Raw genomic sequence first — 25,779 nt, 5'->3', positions numbered from 1 at the left:
AGAATCGTTGTTTCGATAGTACTCTCGTACACAAATTGCACGTTGACTACCGCTAAACGACGCCATGGTACTAAATTCCCATTGGCCGTTCTTGCAATGCGTAACCCTTCCACCCCCCTCCGCCGCCGTTGCTAGACGCGGCAACCGATCCAAATGTAAACGGATTTTTGGTCCACCCTGTACAAATATATAAAATGTTATAAAGCTTGACTTGTTTTTTTATTTATTTTGTATACTTGAATTTATTTCGGTTTATCAATTATTTATTTATATATATTACTACTAGTGAGGCTCCTTTGCTAGGCTAGATTATGGGTACCACAACGGCGCCTATTTCTGCCGTGAAGCAGCAATGTGTAAGCATTATTGTGTTTCGGTCTGAAGGGCGCCGTACCTAGTGAAGTGACTCAAGGTGACAAGCGCAATTGTAGTGCCGCTCAGAATTTTTGGGTTTTTCAAGAATCCTTCTCGTCTCGTCCCTTATTGTCATAAAAACATATTAATTTTTTTTAAATATAATAATGAACCATTCAATATTTCAATTTAACAAATTTTATCTGCAAATAAAACATGTTTGACTAATGATGAAAAACGTGATGAATTTCAAGACTATCTGTAAAGATATTCTAGAGCTGTTATCGTACATTGTTCTAGATATTCTATTGTCGTAATTATTTCTTAAGTTTGCCACATGTTATAGCAACAAATATATTAATCGGCATTTTTTACATTGATATTAATAAGGACAGACGCTGAACGACTCCGTGGTCTATTAAGTGTTGGCTGCTCGGAAGCTCATTTCACAGCTTGGTTATACACACATACAGTTGGTGTGGATGATATTCTAATTTGTGGCGTGTCGTGCGAAGGTGGAATTAGGCGGCAGGAAACAGGTCAAACAAACGCAATTCGGAACATTGATATAAGATACACAATGGTGCGTCGTCTCTACGCACCGCCAATTGATCTAGCCTTTTGCAAAACACTGGATCCCTGCCAATTCGAGCAGCTCTGCTTTTCACGCGGTCAAATGGTTGGCAATACTCATATGTGGCCGGCTGCACTTTGTAGAGCTCTAGAATGTGAGCCAGATTGAAGTACTGCTTTGCTCTATCTATGGTGACCACGGAATTGGCGTTAGCTTGAGACCCACTATTCCGATAATAGGCGTTTTTTATTTTATTTATGGAATAGGAGGATAAACGAGCGTACGGGTCACCTGGTGTAAAGTGATCACCGACGTCCACATTCTCTTGCAATACCAGAGGAATCACAAGAGCGTTGCCGGCCTTTAAGGAAGGTGTACGCGCTTTTTTTGAAGGAGCCCATGTCGTATCGTCCCGGAAACACCGCACAAGGAAGCTCATTCCACAGCTTCGTAGTACGAGGAAGAAAGCTCCTTGAGAAGCGCACTGTGGAGGACCGCCACACATCCAGATGGTGCGGATGATATCCTAACTTGTGGCGTGTCGTGCGAAGGTGGAAGCGTTAGGGGATTTTTAGTGGTAAACGCACAAACTTATCAGATAGTAATATCTTTAGGGTTTGTTTTTTTTTATTAGGATATATCGAGACGTGAGCGCAACCTATGGTAAGTGCTTAGTAATATTGATTGAAGTTAGAACTCTAAGCGGCATATCAATTACGCTTATTACGACAGAAGTTGTTCTCATTAGTCTATTTATTTCACTATCAAAGGGCGACCCTTCAAAACAAAACTCTAATGCTTCCACATGACTGCTAGGAATAGTGTATCTTGTACAAAGAAGCCTCCCACTGTTCTGTGAAGAAACTATATAGGACAGGGTCCAACCGGGATCTTCATAACTTGATTATTTGGTAGTTTTCTTGATGTACTTGGCTTAAGCATCACTGCAGTTTGCATCTGTAGTACCTACTTTTAAAGTTCTGATAGCACGCGGCCGCCCGAACCTTAATGTCCTCCGACACAGGAAATGATAGTACATTTGTTAACAGCGCCATACTGTAGATTGCCTAGAGTGTAGATACGAGTTTCTGAAGTATGTTAATAATTCTTGAAGGCTCGATGACACTTAACAATGACAGATAAATTTTTGATGGTAGTTTTTGTGACTGTACATTATGTCGGCAATAAACAAGAGTGTTTTAATGCCTAATTATGTATAGTAACATACACTATTACATCTACCCACATATCATAAGCCTTAATGATGCATTCAGGAGCGGTATATTATGACCAGCATTATTTGAACCGATAATGGCGGTTAAGAAAAGTTTTCTGACCAAAGAGGATGTAAATTACTTAGTAATAAGAGCCGGGACAGCCTTAGCAAATATTGAAATTTAGTTTACTATGAAACGTGCAGTAATTTGACATAAGTTTGAAATAGTAGTAATTACAGTATGGCGATTTGTGACGAAGTTTAATCCGGGTACATTTGAAAGCGAACAGTTGCTTAAAACGTAGTGGATTTTGGCTATCTCCGTTTTTTACAAGATTATAGCCGTCATCTATCAATGACTGCACGTTTCATATAGTCGGAAGAATCGATTTTTTCTTAGAGAGTTTCGCTAGGCTGTTTCAGGCTGTCATAGTTTATTTAAATTCGGAGGCAAACTAGAGTCGGCCCCAACTATCATATCGTTCGATATCCTACTTACTTACATTTTTCAAATTTGTTTGCAAATTGACATTAATTCATTTCAAACTAAACGTCATCTCGAGTGATATTAGAACAGAGGTCAAATCAAATTTCTTTGTTTTTCAGAGATGTTCGAAATTTGAATGATATAATTATAACAATTTCACAGATAAGAAATTTGTTACAAATCAGTTTAATTTTATGCTGGTCATAATGCGCAGTTAAAATAACAAATAGTATTGGAATAAATTATCTGATGTTTGGATTTGTAACAGTATTTACGACCAGAATAATATAATCATAATATCTTTATTTATTTATTTACGGTATATGTGGATGATGCAGCTACTGTACTCAATAACTTTTGTATTAATTTACATTTACTTTTTTGACTTACTCGTGTAAGGCATTGACTATTTGACGTTTGAGTATGTTTGTTGCATCATTCTACATAATATTATATTGTTATTACCAGTGGGAGGCTCCTTTGCACAGGATGCCGGCTAGATTATGGGTACCACAACGGCGCCTATTTCTGCCGTGAAGCAGTAATGTGTAAGCATTACTGTGTTTCGGTCTGAAGGGCGCCGTAGCTAGTGAAATTACTGGGCAAATGAGACTTAATATCTTGTCTCAAGGTGACAGGCGCAGTTGTAGTGCCGCTCAGAATTTTTGGGGGTTTCAATAATCCTCAGCGGCACTGCATTGTAATGGGCAGAGCGTATCAATTACCATCAGCTGAACGTCCTGCTCGTCTTGTCCCTTATTTTCATAAAAAAAAATTATTTGTAAATCGATGGAAATGTTAATCTTGATATAAAAGAGTGGCAATGAGTTTTTGCTACTTCTTCTCATTAGCTCAACCCTTTACTAAGTAGCGGTAGATTCGATAGAATATGTTTTTGACATTCATAAGAGTCATTGCCGTGACCTACATGAATAAAGTTATTTTGATTTGTCAATGTATGAATTTCTGTAAAAATATTCAAATCGTGTTGCTTCGGATCTTGACCCCTATAAACTGAATTCGCACTATTAACAATATAGATATTTATTATGTAATAATATAATATAATATTATTACTAATATTATTACTAATATAATATTAGTGAATATTACCAAATGCTCATGTTGGAGTGATGTGCTGCCGGCGATGATGTTAAGTGTTCAGTTCTTAGGAGATTCATAAACTGACAAGTTTAAATTTAAAATTCTTTAACACTTCAATATCGGAACTTGATTTTCTTATAACTACGAGGTAGATATTAAAAATTATATGTTATCGGGAGAAAAAATAAAAATACAGTTTTAATTTACTTAAATCAGTCTGTATTACAAATATTATCCGATACATTGCCTACACCTACATGAGACCCTTAAATATACTTACATTTATAATCACAATTTACAACTTTACACAAACGATGCCTTCTTATTGTTCCGTTAGTACTCATAAAACCAGAAATATAAAATTTTGGATAACGGATTCTGTATAACACAGCGTGTAATTTAATACTGTGGTAAATTTGCGAGCTATACATCAATTTATAAATGTTAACAGCTGGTAACCTGTTCACACTAATCTGGATCCAGCAGTGATAACTTGCCGATCTCGTTACATGTGCTCTTCACTCATTGCGCGCTGTCCCTAATCTAATCACACTAACTCTATAACGGAAGATTGCCTAAGGCCATATTCATGCTGTTCAGAATGTCACCATTGTCGGCATCGATTTCCCAGGCGAAAAGACCGCCCAGGTAGTTCTTCCTCACATACTTGCCCTTCTCGATGACTGATCGGGCGTTGTCGTAGGTGATAAGATCCCCGGTGGCCGGCCGGAACACGTAGGGCGCCTGCGCCACCGCGTCGTAGTGGAACTCCCACTTGCCTTGTGCGATCTCGGTGGCAATTTCCCGGTAGTCGACGACACCGTCCTGCCACGTGCCCTTGCACGGCCCAGTGGCCACGCCTGTGAATGGGTTGTTGTCCTGGTAGTCGTGCACGCCGGTCCAACCACGCCCGTACATCGCCACTCCTACCACGATCTTCTTCGGATTCACCCCTTGCGCCAACAGGTACTGCACGCCAAAATCGGTCGTGTACGTCTCCTTAGTGTTCCACTCTGGGGCGTACAGCGCAGTCTGATGGCCGAGCGTATCATTTGACCAGGCGCCCTTGAAGTCGTAGCTCATGAGGAAGATGTGATCGATGTAGTTCTGAGCCGTTTTGTAGTCAACAACTTGGATTTTATCCCAACCGGCACTGATGGCCGAAGTCAGCTCGTATTTCCGTCCTGTCTCCGCAGACAGTTCATCGAGCATCTCCCGGAGTTCTCTCATCAGCGTCACATAAACTTCGCCGTCTTTAGGGCCACCAAGATTGGGATTAGCTCCCTTTCCACCCGGGAATTCCCAGTCGATATCGACACCGTCGAAGAATTTCCATGTCTGCAAGAAATCTTTGACTGAACCTATAAATCGAGATCGTTTGCTTTGATCATCAAAGAAAAAGAATGGATCAGCTAGTGTCCAACCTCCAATAGAAGGCAGAATCTTCAGGTCCGGTCTTGCTTGTTTCAACTCCATCAATTGCCCAAAGTTTCCTTTGTAGGGCTCGTTCCATGAAGAAAGGCCCTTCTGGGGCTTTTGTAAGGCAGCCCATGGGTCGTGGATTGATACTTTGAAATCTTCACGTCCACTGCAGGAGCGTTGGAGAGCCTGAAAGCTTCCTTCAATTTCCTTTAAACTATCGTTGATGCCGTCACCGCCACAGATTGGAATAAACCCGTACAACAGGTGCGTGAGATTAGGGACGGGGATGCGGTCAACAGGGAACTTCCTCGGATACACGCCCCATTCGACAAAATAGGCGCCGACAACTTTACCTGAAGTCTGTTTGAACGGCTTGTGTTTCTCGTCCAGGGTGAAGGCTAGCGGGGGCAGATGGCTGCCATCGGTGTCAGCCACCACGATCTCCGTGGACTCGCTGGACGTACATCCATCGCTGTTGCACAGCTCCACTTGCATCTGGTAACGACCACCCTTCTTCACTTTGAACGCGGCTGAGGTCGCGGAGCCAGGCCCCGACCAGAACTCCTGGCCGTTAAGCAGCACCCGGCTGCTTTCTGCCGGATCTCCAGTCCACACGTTCCACGTGACGGTGACGTCGGCAGCGTCACGCTTGGTGACGAGCTGGTTGTACGCGGTGGCGGCTTGGTTGACTTCCACGATGGCGAAGGTCCGCTCCCCCCATCCTAGTGAGGGTCGACCGGGCGGGCCGGCGTGTACGGCCGCCAGCAGCGCCGAGACGATGAGCGCGTGTCTCATGACTGGTTCCTAAAACAATTGGAGTGTGAATTCGGGTGTGAGGCTCTCGTGAGAGCGTTCACCGTCAACTGAGCTCGCATCTCCGATGTATCTTATATATAGGGGGAGATAGAGTAGGCCAACCGCTAGCGCGGCATGCAGCGGTCGCCCGTATCAATCTCGATATTAGAGTTTTAAGCGCGCAATAAAAATCGTTAGCACAGATTAGTATCCCGGTCGTATCAGTGGGTCGACGCGGACGGATCGCTTTAATTGTCTCCATAATGACATGTTGTTGTGGAACTATAACGAGCGGTACCGTTAGCACAAAACGAACGGCGGGTGACACTCCTCGCTGTAGGATGACGGCGTACGTAGTTGACTCATTGGGAGTTTCTAGTTTATCTTAATTGTCACACGTATTGAGCAAGGACTCGGCTAACAAATGAGACACTTACGTAAACTAATGTTTAGGTACTTCTAAGGTCGATGATACCTCTGACTTCGAAAATAACAGCCACGCAGAGTATTGCAAATTTTAATTGTGATCCAAGGAGGTAACATTACAAACATTACTGAAATACATATCCCGTTTTTGTATTGAGTGTGATTTCCTTTTCTTGCGGTCACTAAACAAAACCAAACTGCTGTGCCCTATGAAACATTAAATTAAGTAGTCTATAAAAGCTATGTTAATAATTTCAAGCATCTGCGTTTGTGTTAAATTAAATATCAAAGTTTTTTTATTTCTTAATACTAGTCTTATGTCTATATGTTATCTGCCTTCGACTGTCAACGCCTTAATGTTTGTTAGGCAGAAATCGTAGATGGAAGAGTGTTCATCTTCAATCTACGGTTGTGAAAGACAGAGCTTTGGAAAAAATATATAAATATGTCACTGTATGGCCTCATGTACCACAGGGTACTTTTAGATTCATTTAAAAATACAATAATTTAAATAATAAAAATACCAGTGAATGTTATTTTTACAATAAACAATAAATTGCTCGAACTCACACAAAAATAATCGTAAAAATTAAAGTTTTAGATATTAGTGATAGAGTCTAATATTAGTATTTTCTTTGATTAATGCGAGTGTTACACATTTAAATAAAACACTTTCAAAGGATTAAAACCCTGTAACAGATGGTCAGAAACGTTAACTAAAATAAAAATGTAACTTTTACGCAAAAATGTAATGTAAAACCGTTACAATTACACGCGTTTTAAACCTTTAAAAGTGTTTTATTTAAATAATCTAATATTCAAAATACTGTGAAGCTAATGCCAATCGTGGCTGACTGTTTACGACTTGTCTATCAAAATCGGTTATCTGCTGTTAGCAATGTTCTTGTTTTTCACTCTCGCAGGCATTTTTTTATGAAAATAAGGAACGAGACGAGCAGGACGTTCAGCTGATGGTAATTGATACGCCCTGTCCATAACAATGCAGTGCCGCTCAGGATTCTTGAAAAACCCCAAAATTCTGAGCGGCACTACAACTGCGCTCGTCACCTTGAGATATAAGATGTTAAGTCTCATTTATTTGCCCAGTAATTCCACTAGCTACGGCGCCCTTCAGACCGAAATACGGTAATGCTTACACATCACTATCAGCAGAAATAGACGTCGTTGTGGTACCTATAATCTAGCCGGCAGCCTGTGCAGAGGAGCCTCCCACTGCTAAAATTGTTTGGTTTGTCTATACGCCAGTATATTGTAAGTCTGTGTGTGTACGCACCAAATGTCTTCCGTCGAGCTCACCTAAACGATCACGGCTAAAGTAGAACCACATATAAAATTATACATATATCTGAACGAACATTAAAAATCAATTAGGAATAGACACGTCATAACAACTAACTCGATTACATTTGATATTCCTTGATGCTATTATACATTACTGTTGGTTTACCAGTGGGAGGCTCCTTTGCACAGGAAGCCGGCTAGATTATACCCGAACGATCTGCCGAAGCTAGTGAAATTACTGGGCAAATGCAACTTAACATCTTATGTCTCAAGGTGACGAGCGCAATTGTAGTGCAGCTCAGAATTTTTGGGTTTTTCAAGAATCCTGAGCGGCACTGCATTGTACTGGGTGGGGCGTATTAATAACCATCAGCTGAGCGCCTGCTCGTCTCGTCCCTAATTTTCATAAAAAAAATATTAGTTTTTATAATACAGGCTTAGTGTTTAACGGCCGTTCCCAATATACTATCATAGAGATCGATCGAGATAAATTACTACCTTCTACTGTCCATTATCTGAAGCTGTCCCCGATAAGTCATTTTTATCGCCTTATATTGGGATGCGTGAATTGCAAATTCAATACAAACATCTATCGCTGGTAAGCTATACGTCGTCCCATTGACAGACAGCGTGTACGGATAAGGTGAGTTACCGACGATAAGTTTATTGGGACAGAATATACAACGATAGTTACTATTTTTATCTCAAGTAAGAGATAGACTGAATATTGGGAACGGCCCTAAGTGGTTAAGACTTGATTCATCTATCTACCATTATACACTTCGTACTAAACACTTACCACAGGCCATACTTACACGAGTTTAGTAACTGTTTGATGTTGGCTTCATTGTTAATCAACAAACTAATCTATTGATATCTTATCAACACAAATAGTTAAACAATAACAACCGGTATGCTTCTACGACTTTCACTGTTTCTATATTATAATCTATATGTATATGGCTTATAATAATATTGACAATAATATTGACACACTTTTTACACAAATTATCTTGCCCCAAGTTAAGCATATACAGTCTATGTTATGGGTTACAAGACAATGATATATTTAATACAATATACTTACTTAAACATACATAAATTCATATAAACATACATAAATACATTTAATATATATCTTATATATAAAATTCTCGTGTCACAATGTTCGTTCCCGTACTCCTGCGAAACGGCTTGACCGATTCTCATGAAATTTTGAGTGCATATTGTGTAGGTCTGAGAATCGGACAACATCTATTTTTCATTCCCCTAACGGTTAAGGGTGGTCCACACAATTTTTTAATTTTTTAATTTTTTGTCATTTTTTTTTAAATTTGTTTGATTATGAGTCAGCATTAAAAAATACATACAACTTCAAATTTTCACCCATCTACGATCAACAGTTACTTTTGTATCGCGATTTTAATATCGGCAATACAACGTTTGCTGGGTCAGCTAGTATTATATATATTCATAAACAATTTGTTATGTTTTTTTGAAGTGATTTTCACTTCTGGGATTAATAACATAAATTAGATTTCAAAACAAAATTTATTAACAATATTTGACAGCAATTTTGAGCGACATCTCAAGTCAATTTCCTAATATGAAAATATTGGGATTGAGCAGATTATCAACTGTATAGTAGATCCTGTAGATGAAGCAACAACCTGAGAGTTGAAAAAGACATACAAATTTTATCAATGATATGTCACTCTAACGGTTGGCTCAGTTGGAAGAGCGCGCACACGGAACGCGAGAGGTCGCGGGTTCGAGTGCCCCATTGTTCATAAATTTTGTTTTCATATTTAATTTGTTCTATTAATTCATGTTCATCAAAACATAGCACAACATCAACGTCAAAACATACCACACATTCGAAAATATGAGTCAGTCAGGGCGCAAGAAACTCGGCAGAACGCTTTTTTTTAATTTCGTGACAATAAAATTTATTAATTAAATAGCCTGAGCCTATTCCCAAGGTATGGTATCATGGAGAATTTACAAATTATGATACAAGTGAGCTAAATTGCTCAGTATACACGAGACTGTGGGTAATTAAAATTATTCCAGCCTTACAAATAAACTTGGTATAAAGTTATAACTTAGAATAAACAAAGAATATGCAAAATGTTTACAAAGAGACATTTTTCTAATGATTGGTTTAATCGGACGTATTACTCATTATACGTCGTTTATTTGCAAGGCTGCTTGACATTCGAGTATCAAACTTCAGAATTATCATTGATTGACAGTGGTGTCGATATAGTCAACATTTTACATATTCTTTGTTTAATCTCAGGTATAACTTTATACCAACTTTATTTGTAACATCAAAAACTCGAGCAAGTTGCTCACGATTTTCATACGCGCTTCTTCGACACACTTGCGAGGAAAAAATAAACATGTATTGTGTAAATCGTTTAATAATTAAAACAATTGGTAAATGTACAATTTCCAAATATGGATTGTTTTTGATGGCAATTTCACAGTTGGTACTTGTTCTATGAATTTTTCATCTTCGGTACTAAAACTTGGCATTTTTACAATTATTTACCGCACAGCAACGAAAGCGATAAAAAAAATTGGTGAAAAGGCGCGAATTTTTTTTTGCACGCGCCTAATGTAAAGTGATTGATATATATATCCATAGAGCCTACTTCAAAATAATAATTTTAGCGATGAAATACATATATTTTATAGTAAATTAATAAATTGTGAATTGTAAAGAATTTGATAGTTATAAATGTTTTATTCGTCTTAATTAGGGACATATTTATTTATTCCTAAAATGTAAATGGATTTTCAGTTTGCATAAAACCTCTTTGTGTTTACAAAAACAACTGTATTACCCGTTTTAATTGAAAATGCTCTGTTTGTTCTCATATAATTTGTAGTTAGGTACTAACTTAGTAGGGATAATTTAGGAAAATAGGTAAATAAATAAACTAAGGCATAGGTAGTACTACAAACTTATTACTAAACTTAAAAACCTGTAATCTTATATTACTACTAGAAACTAGAAAGAAAGTAAACTATGATCATTTTTGTATATAAACTGTCATTAAGGTACTAATTTTTCTCTATTAATTAAATAGTAATAATTACATAATGACTAATTGAAGAATAACCTCAATATTAGCAAATATGTTTATAACTTTCATCTTTGTTGAATATTGGAATATTTCATAAATGGTCTAGTACTAATCTTAATTTACTAATGGCCCATTAAAAGGCATAAAAGGCATTTATTTTCTCAAAACTGATTCCTTTAGAATTCTTTTTGATGTCATTTCTTATACTACTAGATACTACTACCGCTTCGGAAACAAATGGCGCTCTGAGAGGGAAGAAGCGGCGCAAGAAACTCTCCCAGCATTCTTTTTTTTGCGCTCTTTTCAATAAAAATATACAATATTGTACAGTCATTTCTATCGCTATAAAATAATCACAATCTAGTCCCAGGCTGTCCGATCATTTAGATATTCAGCAGTGGTGTAATAGGATTTACGACAGAGCCATTTTTTTATAAAACATTTAAATTTATTTATAGATAATGCCTGAACAGTGGCTGGGACTTTATTGTAGAAGTGTATACATTTACCCTTAAAGCTATTACGTATCTTAGAATTAGCTACAAGCAATCCCTTATTTCTAGTGTTATAATAATGAAAATCACTATTAAGAGCAAAAAGGAGCATTAATTTTCACGTCGCTTCTTCGTGAGCAATATAATGCCTACGCCTTTTATTAAATTTCGACTTAAACCCCACAGTTATTATTGCGATAATTAGTTTACTCCATGCAACCAAATCCTTGTGAGAAGCTAGTAGGAAAAGTTGTTGATGCAGCTATTATTGGAGGTCCTAACTCTTGCAAAAGAACTTTAATAAAAAAAGCGGTCAAGTGTAAGTTGGAATCGCCCATGAAGGGTTCCGTAGCAGCAAGTAACAACACAAAAGTTCTTGTAGGTTTACGATTTATGACGTATTAAAAAACTACTTGTTTTTTTTCTAGTTTTGTGTGACAAGCTTAATGCGGTTTACAGAATTCATCTATTTACCAAATTTCAACAGTATACACAGTAGACAGACAGACATGACCACCCAAAATCCATAATGTTTCCGTTTTTGGCATTTGGCTACGGAACCCTAGCAAGATTCTCGCACGAAAGGTGTGTGCAACATCACACAATAACCAGCCTCGCCAGAACTATTTTTTATGAGAATGATACCCAAATAATATTTTTGGATACAGCAAGAGTAGTAACTGTTAAAGAGTAGAATACGAATAGACTCTATTGAATCTATGAAGAAAGCTTGCAAAAAAAGTTAAAATTGTGCTGATGTTATAGTAGACCAACTTGGTTTGGTATAAAAACTTGGTTTTTTGAATTATTCACATAAATTATGAGATTATGAGAAAATAAAAGTTGTTGATCTTTTTATGACTTTTCCATTAAACCTTTTTTCAATAGGAGATATAGGTTTGCCGGAAATCGAGATAAACCGTTTTTTTACCCTTAAATTTCCACTTTCCGACCTCATGTTGCCCGTAATTTATTTTCCCTTTCTTTTTTGTTATATTCTCTACCATTTCCAGTGGGGTTCATAGTATTTTTTTCTCATCATGTCTCTAATAAGTTCACAAAGGATAAAAAAAAATATAATACAATTGTGTGTTATAATATTATGCACGTGTGTGTTATCATTCGGCTTATGGTCATAAGAAAGATGTATAATAAGGCTTACTTTACGATCGAGTGTGTAGAAAGTAATTAATGTTATAGTAATCTTTTACCACGTAAATGAATAACAATACATTTATGTATATTCATCGCAATATAGTATCATTTATCATAATTTCAAATAAAAATTAATTTCAAATTCACATTCAAATTCCATTTCACCAACTATTAATTCATGTTAACCTAATTATATGAAGTATCTGAAAATCATGACAGTATTTTCAATGCAGAACATCAGTTTATAGTCGAATTAATAAAAACAGTGTAAAGTTAATCCAAATTTACTTCTCTCTGTCATGTAACGCTGTACTGACAAAGGAAAGAAAAAAATAAAAAGTTTTAAACTTGGCATAACTTTACTTCGCGTTTTTTGATGACAAACAAATCTGTTGTGTAAATGACATAACTGTCAATAGACATTTATTCAAAGAGGATGTAAATACTGCGTAATAAGAGGCGGTACTGCCGAAGTAAAAATTGAAATTTAGTTTAGTATGAAACGTGCAGTGATTTGACATAAGTTTGAAATTGTAGTAATTTCAGTATCGCGATTGATCTCAAACTTAGCCTTATACTTCGTGGGCAATTGCGACACTGAAATTACTACAATTTCAAACTTATGTCAAATGACTGCACGTATTATACTAAACTAAGTTTCAATTTTTACTCAGGCAGTTCCGCCTCTTATTACGTAGTATTTACATCCTCTTTGAATAAATGTCTATTGACAGTTAAACACTTTTTGGATGTGTGAAATCTCGTGAGTTCGCGTCATCGAAATGCTTATAGCAGTATACCTGTAGCTATACAACTTATAAGTAAGATGGAATGGATTTAGTGAAAAGTTCAATGTGTATATAATGTGCATTGTTGAAATAGTGATTTTGTTTAACTAATATATTATTGAAAAAATGATTTAAAAAGAATTGAAATGAATAATTTAATTGTTTTTAAGCATTATGAGATTTCAAAATTAAAATGCTAAAAGTTCTTAGTTTTCACTTCTATTGGCAATCACTACATTAGCTTTTCTGTATCTTAACCACCTGATTGTAAATGATACGCCCTGCCTATTACAATGCAGTGCCCCTCAGGACTCTTGAAAAACAAATAGTTCTATTATCTTAATATATATAAGTTACGTGACACGTTGTTTGTCCGCGATGGATAAACTAATGAACGGATTTTAATGGGGATTACTTCATGGAGTGCAATTTAGTCCAACTTGAGGGATAGGATAGTTTTTATTTCGATTTGAGACCCAACATTATTTTTATTTTCAATATTTGATTTGTATGGACATATTTTCTATGAGAAGATTTATTGACGCACGGTTTGACAGTTGTGCCGTGCAAAAATTTCATTATAACAACAGAGATCATATTTTACGAAACAATTCTTTATTTTATGAAATATTATTGACAAATCATAAAAAAAAATACAGTATTTTATTTAAAATATACCGAAAAACGTCTGTCAGCTAGTTAAAATATATAAACCCAGTTCAACCTAGAGCATCGATCCAGATATCAATACATAAACAAACGGTTGATTCTATCATTCTGTTTACCGCTTAGTTTAATAGCAAACGAAGGTAATTACCGGTCGTCTGGTCGTCCAACATAAACTGGAACAGTAAGCTATCGTCAAACTTAAACACAAATAAAATCATTTTAGTTGTGATTGTCTATTGCCGCTTTTCAATAATTAACAGATATTTAATGATTTATTTAATTAACCTTAATAATATGGACGTACGCTTAATTACTTTTGCATCCATTAACGACAATATACATTTTCATAATAGACCGACGACCTGTATAGCCGAGTGGTTAGCGATCCTACATACTAAGCTAGAGGTCCCGGGTTCGAATCCCGGTAGGTGCTGATGATATATGATTAAGATGGATGTTTGTTTCCGAGTCATGGGTGTTTAAATGTATTTATGTATGTTTAAGTAAGTATATTGTATTATATATATCATTGTCTTGTACGCATAGTACAGGCTATATATGCTTAATTTGGGGCAAGATAATTTGTGTAAAAAGTGTGTCAATATTATTATTATTTTATAATAATAATATTTAAAACGGGCAAGAGGCTCATGTGATAGTGTTGAGGCAACCGGCCATAAGAATCCGCAACACAGGAGGAGATTTTTTTTAATGAAAATAAGGCAAGAGACAAGCAGGACGTTCGCCTAATGGTAATTTATACGCCCTACCCATAACATAGCAGTGCCGCTCAGTAAAATCTCTTGAAAAACCTTCTTGAAAAACCAAAAAATTCTGAGCGGCACTACAACTGCGCTCGTCACCTTGAGACATTGGATGTTGAGTCTCATTTGCACAGTAATTTCACTAGCTACGGCACCCTTTAGTCCGAAACACAGTAATGTTTATACATTACTGCTTCACGGCAGAAATTGGCGCCGTTGTGTTACCCATAATCTAGCCAGCTTCCTGTGCAAAGAAGCCTTCCACCGGTATGCAGATACTACGCACGGTCTACGGAACTTTACCGTTCGTCGTACCGGTTCGGTAATACTGTAGCCATTAATTGATTAAATATTAATATTTTAAATCACTTATTGAATGCCAAAAACAATCACACATCTGAAATAGTATGCCTCAGACCTAAGAAGTACGGGGGCAAGAAATGAAGCGGCGTATTTTTCTTAATTTAATTACAATAAATATTTTGATGTATCGTATAATAAAATTTATTATTAAACAGCATGAGGGTGCTCCTTCCATTAGTGGTATTATTAAAAAAATAATTTATGTTATAGTAACCTTTAACACACAAATGTTTCTTTAACAATTCTTTTGAATTTAATAACACATTTGTTTTGTACATTTTCGGAGATTATATTGTTGTAAAAGCATATATATCGGCCAAAAAAATTACTTACTTACTCAACGTAACAGTTAAAATGTTTATTTCTATAAATTTATCTCTCAATGATTCTTGATTTTTTCTATCCACAAAGTGGCTGTGCGAGATAAGAAATTTCTCGCAAAAAGCGCGGCTGTAGAATGCCAGACGTGAAGTGATGTGATTGGAAATTTCTATCATTTATTATAAAATCTACTGTATGGAAGGTTAGTAAGAAATTCTTATTTATATAATTACTATTACTTTTTGTAATTAATTGATTTTGTTAGATTATTTAAGTTTTTTTTTTATTATTATTTATATAAATAGCGTTATTAATTATTAAGTCACATGTAAGTAATCTATATATATATAAAAATGAATTGCTGTTCGTTAGTCTCGCTAAAACTCGAGAACGGCTGGACCGATTTGGCAAATTTAGGTCTTGAATTATTTGTGGAAGTCCAGAGAAGGTTTAAAAGGTGAATAAATAGGAAAATGCTGCAAAATTAAATAAAAACAACAAATTTGTTTTTTCTTTTGATGTTGTTGAATTTCTATGAGAGAATTTATTGACGCATGGTGTGACAGTTCTGCTGTGAAACAATTTCATTACGACAGCAGGGTGCATATTTTACGAAGTAATTGTTGATGTTATGATATATAATTCAAAAATTCATATAAAAACATTATTTTATTTATTTTATACAGAACAACGACTTTCGGGTCAACTAGTTTGAAATAAAAATATTCCGCACTTTGTGGTCGACGTCAAATACTAGCTGACCCAGCAAACGTTGTATTGCCGATATTAAAATCGCGATACAAAAGTAACTGTTGACTTTTTAATGCTCTCTCATAATCAAACAAATTAAAAAAAAAAAGGTCAAAAAATTAAAAATTTGGCGTGGACCATCCTCAACATTTAGGGGGATGAAAAATAGATGTTCTCCGATTCTCAGACCTATTATTATTATGTTATGTAAACTTGGCGCCGAAATATACGAAGTTTGTACCGACGAACGGAACTTTTACAGTTGATGCGTACTTCGTATGCGTCATCAAAATCTTTCGTTTCATTTGCTTTCTTGATCGAATTTTTTAGTTATTTTTCTTCGATTCTCGCTGGTATCTAACGGCTTTACAAATAAACTGAGTATAAAGTTATAACTGAGTATAAACCAAGGATACCCAAAATGTTAAATATATCGCTAAGTATGTATCTATAAGTATTCCGAATGTCAAGCAGCCTTGCAAATAAACGCGGGAAACGTCTGAATAAACAATATGTCTATTGATAAACATTTTGCATGTACTTGGTTCATTCTTATGTAAGTATAAGTTAATTTGTAAGGCCATTATCGCTTAGTATGTGTAGTATAATCATTTTATTTTTATTTATTCGGATCAACAAATAGTAGCACACCGTGCTAGAAAAAATAACAGTAATAATAATATAATAGGGTGCTCCCCAGTACCAGCTTCTTCCATTTGACCGCATACAACGAAGAGCGGCTCGAATCATCGACGATCAAGTCATCTCCGATCGGCTTGATTATCTAGCATTGCGTAGAGATGTGGGTTCTCTCTGCATCTTCTACCACATTTACCACGGGGAGTGCTCAGAGGGGCTGTTCGGGTTGATTCCAGAGGCCGAATTCCACCACCGGACACTACGTGCAAAGTACCATCCGCATCACGTAGACGTCTGGCATTCCACAACCGCGCGTTTTGTTCGAAATTTCTTGCCTCACACAGCCACTTTGTGGAATCAACTACCGGCAGCGGTCTTCCGAACAGATACGACTTAAGGACCTTCAAGAAAAAAGCATACTCCCACCTTAAAGGCCGGCAACGCATTTCTTGACACACCTGTTGTTGCGGATGTCCATGGGCGCCTTGCCTCTCCCCATCCCGTGAGCCTCTTGCCCGTTTGCCCCCTCTTATATATAAAAAAATAATAATAATAATAGTAATACTATACTGACGACCTGTATCCGAGTCGTTAGCGATTCTACCTATTAAGCTAGAGGTCCCGAGTTCGAATCCCGGTAGGTGCAAGCATTTATAATATGATGAATATGGATGTTTGTTTCCGAGTCATGGATGTTTATATGTATTTATGTATGTTTATGTGTATGTTTATAAGTATTTATATATGTTTGAGTAAGTATATTGTATTAAAAAAACACAGGCTTGCAACCCATAACACAGGTTATATATGCCTAATTTGGGGCAAAATAATTTGTGTAAGAAGTGTGTCAATATTATTATTATTATCACAATTACAAAAGTAACACGTATAAATATTAGTGTAGTTATAAAAAATTATATATTAGTTAAGTTACCATCTATATTTTAATTATTGTACAGGTTGATAATCCATGACCAGCGTCTATACAGAGCCCAGAGTGGAGCCATCAGTGTTGGGTTATACCCTGTGGTTATACCCAACTAATGTGCTGAGTAGCAAACCTTTTTGGGACAAAACACTGCAAACACCATCTTATTATGTTGATATAGAATAAGCCTTACTTTAGTATTTAATGTATGTTAGTTTTAATTAGATAAGCCATATTATAGTAATTTTTAAGATAAGTTTTTTAATATTATTTGTTATTATATTTTGTAAATGTTCAAGTGTATTTGTAGTGTTTGTTCCAAATAAAGATGGTCATAAGTCAGGTCATGACGCAGTCATTCTCCTGACCTGACATTTATTTATTTTTTTATTTATATATAATCCAAAGCTCTTAAAAATATTTAATAAGTACATAATATAAATATGATCTGACAGACAAAAGGGAATTAAGATTTTAAAGGCCTGAATTTTAAGCAATCAATACAGTAAAACACCATGAACTTGAATTGAACGAAATGAAATATGAAATCTAATTAATTAATATAATAACAACATAATTTATGATTTTATTAAAATAAGATTTTGTTAATAACATAATTTTATGATTTTATTAAAATGATAAAATTATGTTTCAACTATTATTCTTATTATCTCATTTTTGAATATGAGTTTACTGAGGTGGAAAATATCAACCCAACTAAACTTATTACTGAATGTTTTGCATAATTTGAAGACACCAGAGGAATAGGAAAAAGCATGTGTGCCTAGAGCGTCTTATTCGAATACAAAAATTTAAACTTTTAGTGGTTAGTTCCTGACAGTCTACATAACCATGACAAAGCCCGTGTAAAAGAGATAAGTCAAGAAGAATACGTCTGTTTTCAAGACTAATGACTTGATGGTGCTTACATGATTTCATAACCTTTATTATATTTGTGGATAAATGTTAAGGTGCTTAACATATTTCTCTTCTCTCACTCTCATAACCAGTCTATATCACCGATGTGATAGGCTCCGGAGAACAAACAATCTCACATCCATAAGAAATATTTTATTTGCTGGTATCAGAAGCCACAGTACAAGAGGTCGTCCAACTATTGACTCATTATTTACAATGCTTTTACTTCGGCATGCAACGTGGACGTTACTGAGTGCAGCGCCACACACATACATACACACATTAGCACACAATACACGTGTGGGCGCGCTGTTTTCAAGATCAGGTCATCGAACTCTGGCGGTCCTTAGCTGCAATTCGCAGTCCGCGTAACGCACACACGCTTACAAAACAATCACTATAAAATTTTATATGCATCAGGCTGTTAAGGCTCAAATGAATGCCAGTGACCTTGCTCATACAGCGAGGGCGGGTGACCACGGTGTATGTGTCGTATTTAAAGTATAAAATAATAATAATTGTTGATGATCAAAAAAATTAAGATAACCACCCAAGTAAGTTTTTTTCTGTATTTATTGATTTAAAAATTATATAATTCACTCATTTTATTAGCACTCATATACAATAGACGTAGTCCCTGACTTATGGAAGTCAGTCCTTGTCCATCCAATCCAAAAAAAAATGGTTCGGATCCGGCAAACTACAGGCCTATAGCTATTACCTCCTTGCTCTCCAAAATCATGGATTGTATACCTAAAGAGTCACCAGTTGATCAACGGCCGACAGTACGGATTTCGCCATGGTCGATCGGCAGGTGATCTTTTGGTATACCTAACACATATATGGGCTGCGGCTATCGAAAGCAAGGGGCCTGGCAGTTAGCCTGGATATAGCGAAGGTCTTTGATCATGTATGGCACAAGGCGTTTCTCGCAAAACTTTTATCATTTGGGCTTCCCGAGGGCTTATGCAAGTGAACCTCCAGCTTGCTCACTGAGCTCAACATGCAGGTCGTTATCGAAAGTTATTGCTCGAATCCCATGCCCGTGAACGCCGTCTCCCGTCAACGTCTCCCACACTGTTTCTTCTGCATATCAATGATATGTTGGACACCTCGAACATACATTGCTATGCAGACGCACAGCACGGGTGATGCCGTATACACGGGCTATGCAGGTCTCTCAAGGGAAATCGTCGACCAGTGCCGGGAGAAACTTGTGTCTTCTATCGAGTCCTCTCTTGAGAAGGTCGCGGAATGGGGTAAATTGAACCTTGTCCAATTTAACCCCCAGAAGACACAAGTTTGCGCAATTACCACAAAAAAAATCATTTGTTGTATCATCGCTCATCGACAACACTTCCCTTACAACCTCGCCAAGTATCGGAATTCTGGATGTCGAAATCTCGAGTGATTGCCAATTCCGGGGCCATCTGGAGAGCAAAGCCAAATTGGCTTCGAAGAAACTGGGCGTCATAAATAGAGCACGGCAAATACTTCAAGCCGGCCCACATTCTAGCGCTCTACGCGCAGATCCGGCCACATATGGAGTATTGCTGTCATCTCTGGTCTGGCGCACCACAGTATCAGCTTGATCTATTTGTCGGCGTGGAATGCAGAGCAGCTCAAATTGTCGGGGACCCAGTGCTCTGTGAACAGCTGGATCACTTGGCGTTGCTTAGAGGCATCGTTTCATTGTGTGTCCTCTCCTGCATTTATCACGGGTAGTGTTCCGAAAAGCTGTCTCACCTGATTCCTGCCGCTGAATTCCACCTTCGCACGTCACCCCACAAGTTAGGATATCATCCCCACCATCTGGATGTGTGGACCACGTACTACAAAGCTGTGGAATAAACTTCCTTGTGCGGTGTTTCCGGGACCTTGCCTTTTCTGTAGCTTGCAATCATTTGCAAGTTACAATTCAATGATTAATTACCATGGTTTTATTACTAATTCACATTTCGTTAAAGCAATACTATAACATCTTTTAATTTAATTTAAGCCACAGAAGAAGAGAAACTTACGAATAGATTAAATAATTAAATAAAAATGAATCGCTAGCTATCCTAAAAAATAATCGTTAACTGTTTTGCTAAGCATCATGGAAGTCAATGAACTGACAGTGTTACTGGAACATCGAAACCAATCTATTGTATGTTAATGTCAAACAATATCAGCTGTAATTGTTACGAGGTCGCGAGGACGTGGGGTCGCCACGCGAGATCTTATCTGTACCTCTTGGTGTGATTTGTGTTTCATCCGTAGAGGTACCTCCGTATACTACGTGTGATACATTTTAATATACTTTGTGATTATAAGAGGTATATACGTATAAGTACCTAATGCCACCTATATTATATTATATACAGTTACGTACAGATTATACTATGATTTAATATTTATTATTATTACAATTATTTATTTATTTTTATTTTATTACACTAATAATTAAGAAAAACGAAAAAGAAAATTTAATATCTTGTTTATCCCTTTGATACCTACCTACACAAATTAATAACAATGGGAAGACTAATGCAACTGTCTACTCCAAATGTCACGAGGGGCTGCTGAAAACCAGTGTTGTGTTGGTGTCTTCTACACTGACCAACAATATACTGAGTCAGCTCCTTTTAGCAGGGAATCACGCTCACACTGTTATTTTTAATCTTTATAATATTGTTACGGCATTTAATTTAGTATTTTAAGATTTTAATTAATATTGTAAATTGTTGTGCTTTTGTGTGAGTGTTTTTTGTATGCTAATAAAGTGTTTCTATTCTATTCTATTCTATATGGGCTGAAATATCGTGATATTGCTAAGCCAATTAGAATTTATTTCTTTAGATATTTTTTTATTTAAATTTAAAATTGGCAATTCTTGTATGTTTAACTTTAAAACTTTAGCTTTTATCCATGTTTGGATGTTAACTAACCTTTAGATTTTATAAATAAAAACTGACTATTTCATGTTAGATGTGAGATAAACCCAAGGATTTAGACTAAGTGATAATTATAATTATAATAATAATAATATTGACACCCTTTTACACAAATTATCTTGCCCCAAACTAGGCATAGCTTGTACTATGGGTGTAAGACACCGATATATTTAATACAATCTACTTACTTAAACATACATTAATACATATAAACATCCATGACTCGGAAACAAACATCATATAAATGATAGATAGATGAATATCGTCATATAAATGATTGCACCTACCGGAATTCGAACCCGAGACCTCTAGCTTAGTAATCAGGGTCACTAACCATTCGGCTATATCGGTGGACAAGTGATAGATGATAGTTTAACTTCATCCCGAAATCCTTGATCAAATATAGGTAAGCAGTTAACAATCAAACGTAAATATAATAATGAATAAGATAATGAAACAATAACAGCCTGTGTAAAGGTCGTCAGCTCGGCATTGCACGACACACTCGTCACCAGTAAATACCAGGATAGACCAACAGACAGGCGCCGCGGAGCTCGTGACAGAAACCGGATTTTGATGAACTTCGCCAATTTGAAGATGGGAATTATAACAAGATTAGCTTTTTTAGATGATTAGATTTTATCAGTGGGAGGCTCCTTTGCACAGGATGCCGGCTAGATTATGGGTACCACAACGGCGCATGTTTCTGCCGTGAAACAATAATGTGTAAGCATTATTGTGTCTCGGTCTGAAAAGTCCGTAGCTAGTAAAATTACTGGGCAAATGAGGCTTAACATCTTATGTCTCAAGGTAACGAGCGCAAGTGTAGTGCCGTTCAGAATTTTTGTAGTTTTTCAAGAATTCTGAGGGGCACCGCATTGTAATGGGACATTGTAACAGCTGAACGTCCTGCTCGTCTCGTCCCTTATTTACATAAAAAAAAGCTTCAACAATATCTCAAGAAGACTATCTATCAAGAAAGTGCGAGAAACACAAATATAAGACGACAAAAAATATGCTGGAAAGAACAGATCGCCTTAAAGCACAGGATCAAAATTTATACGCCATGCCATGGTAGAAGATATGCTGAGCGGTAGAGCGGTATTGTAACACACTGGTAGTCAGAAAATGGGAGCAAAAGTAGAAGGAAAATTGGATAAGGGTTACAAACTTTGCCAAATACCATGACCGAACAATACGCCAATATGATACATTCAACCCTCACTGACATCTGGCACTTGGAAGAAATTTCTTGCCTCGCCCAGCCACTTTGTGGAATCAATTACCGGCTCAGGAAAACAAGAGTTTCCCGACCGATACGAATTAGGGACCTTCAAGAGAAGAGCACACGCCCACCTTAAAAGGCATCTATGCACCTCCTGAACGCAGGTTTTGCGGATGTCCTCGGGCGGTTGCCTCACCACGCCCCATAACCTAAGCCTCTTGCCCTATTGGACTTCTAATATAAAAAGGTACACTGCGTTTAAGTTTAGAAGATCAGTGCGTGTGTATTTGTTTTTTTTATCAGTCAGTTATTCTAAATGTTCAGTTATTCTAAATTTTAGTTTTCCTATGCCTACGGATATAACTGTTTGCACTACATTTATTATTGTTTTCATTAAATTTAGTAATAATACCTTTACAGTGCGTGCGTCAATCACAAAGTAAATAAAATCTGTACGCGAATACCACGTGAAGGCCGGCGTTGCTGTCACTCCACGGTTATTAAATTATAATAATAAAATAAATAATTTGGTTTCAATCTGCTTATTAATTAAATACAATTCTTAATCAATTAAAAAATCAAATGTCAAATTTGATATTAAACTGTTTTCTGTTGTGTCGGCAGCTGGTGTGAAAATTTAATAGCTTAGTAACTTATAAGTCAACCATATTAACGTGTGTCTTATCGATCACATGTTAGTGAAGCTAACAAAAAAGATCAGTCGAAGATATTTTGTTCGTAGATGCAATATCGACATCAATACACGAGTCTCGCACTAAGTCTACGTGAATCATCATTATTAGGGTAGGTGTTCTACTTACTCGGGACCGCGCGTTCCAAGTACTTTGCACCTTACTGTACTCATAACTCTTTAGACGTCTTAATTTGTATTTTTTTTTAACTTACTAAAGTATATCGAAACATTTAATTATTTTTGGTACATCATCATAAGCCGGAAGACGTCCACTACTGGACAAAGGCCTACCCAAAAAATTTCCACGACGGTCCTGCACTAAACTCAACCAACACTGCGTCTTCCAGTACGTGGTCGCCATCCGAGAACTTTACTGCCCCAACGGCCATCTGTCCGCCGAACTATGTGCCCTGCACACTGCCACTTCAGTTTCGCAATAATTTGGGCTATGTCCGTGACTTTGGTTCTCCTGCGGATCTCCTCATTTCTGATTCAATCTCGCAGGGAAACTCCGAGCATAGCCCTCTCCATTGCCCTCTGAGCGACAGTGAGCTTTCTCATAAGGCCCATAGTTAGCGACCACATTTTTGGCACATACATCTAATAAAATATGTTTATTTTAGTGACGATGAGTTTCTTGGCACTTCTCTATATTAAAGCTCAACTTTTCCAAAGTGGTGGTATATATGGTAATGGTAAAATATATATCTTTAAAAATTGGTAGTGTCGTTTCTTAACCTTAACGAATAATTTATTTTTGCGCATGAATTTGGATTAGACACCGCAGAGGTTCTGCAGTCCGATCAGGAATGTCTGTGACTCTCCGTACGACCAACTTCCATCCACATTTGAGTTTCGCATATTGCCACAACATCGTCAATACTCCTCGTTGTCGCCGATTAAAACTATTTGTTCTGTAAATATTCGTATCAGATAAATTAGTCACTAATTCGAAACAAATGGGGGCTAACCTGAATATGTCGAATACAAGTTTATATAACAGAGGCAACGATGTGAAGTAAACAACCCGCATGTTAGTGAATTATTAGAGTGTTTATCAGAAGTGGGATTGTCCCGCTTGCTAAAACGGTACTGCCCATAGCAGCGTCGTGAGGTGGTCCGTCATCTTCACTAAGATATAATAATAATAATAATATTGACACACTTTTACACAAATTATCTTGCCCCAAACTAGGCATAGCCTGTACTATGGGTACAAAGACAACGATATATTTAATATAATATACTTACTTAAACTTACATAAATACATATAAACCATGCATGACTCGGAAACAATCTTCCATATTCATCATATATATGATCGCACCTACCGGGATTCAAACCCGGGACCTCTAGCTTGGTAGTCAGGGTCACTAACCATTCGGCTATGCGGTCGTCTATATACATACATAAAAATATAAAGATACATCATGTTATATATATCTTCATATACTAAATCATGGGGTATAAGAATATTAAATGGTTTTTGTTTTAGGCAATTGAGAAAATTCTGGCTCTATTTTAATTAATAGTTCTTATAGTTTAACATACTGAATGCCCACAGGTTTAATTGAAAATGGAAATTAATATATTTTGAAAGAAAATTTTTATCACACATTTAAACAAAATAAGACACTGAAAACAAAATATTAGCTTAATCTGTGTAAGATTTATTAAGCTATTGCATAGCTTCTATCGCGGGCCTTGAGCGTGGGGACCGAATCCAGAAATTCCGTAACGAAAATAACCTAACACTTACTTACTCGTTGTGCAGAAGGTCAAGGTTCGAGCCTTTTTATCACGTTTTTTTAATTTTTATTATTATGACAAGCATTTTTATTTAGTTTCACCTGTCCCGTTGTCTGTCTGTAATCAAATCTTGCAAGTTAAATTTTACTCAGTTCCCGTTTGCTTTTTTTTAAATTAATTTTATTAAAAAAAAAATATATAATTGCATAAGTTGATAAAAAATGCTATGCAATAGCTTCACCGCGGCAGTCCCCGAGTGCCACACGTCTTTTTTATTATTTTATTTAACGTCACTCTAAGTCAGCAGTATGTGAACAAATAACTATCCGTCCAAATAACTACAAATCTGCTTCGACCAACCAAAAAATTTTGGCAAAAGAGAATAGATTTATTCCAAGAATACAGCCATTGAAATTATAAAACATCCAAATTTCAATAGAGAAGATGTGCTTAAATTATCTAACCACCGGGATCCGATTATCTCCAAATTAAAATCCAAAACTATACATACCAAAAAAGATGAAGACGCAGTCAGTAAATTTTCCGAAAAACCATCTGTCTATAGCAAATACCACCTCGACTTCTGTCAACCGCAGTCCCCCTTGAAAAC

General features: G+C 36.5%; 1 protein-coding gene across 1 annotated transcript; it reads right to left on the bottom strand.

Annotated features, from left to right (window-relative positions):
- Nucleotides 1-3,931: 3,931 nt before the first annotated feature.
- LOC126975561 (chitinase A-like) lies at nt 3,932-25,779 on the bottom strand. Its single transcript, XM_050823499.1, has 2 exons — nt 25,681-25,779; nt 3,932-5,961 (listed from the first exon to the last, which is right to left on the bottom strand). The coding sequence occupies exon 2, from the start codon at nt 5,950-5,952 to the stop codon at nt 4,294-4,296; it is 1,659 nt and encodes a 552-aa protein (XP_050679456.1). The 5' UTR covers nt 5,953-5,961; nt 25,681-25,779; the 3' UTR covers nt 3,932-4,293.

This window comes from Leptidea sinapis, chromosome 36 (assembly GCF_905404315.1).
Source record: "Leptidea sinapis chromosome 36, ilLepSina1.1, whole genome shotgun sequence".
NCBI lineage: Eukaryota > Metazoa > Arthropoda > Insecta > Lepidoptera > Pieridae > Leptidea > Leptidea sinapis.
The sequence above is the reverse complement of the archived record's forward strand: the minus strand, read 5'-3'. Positions and strand labels throughout refer to the sequence as shown.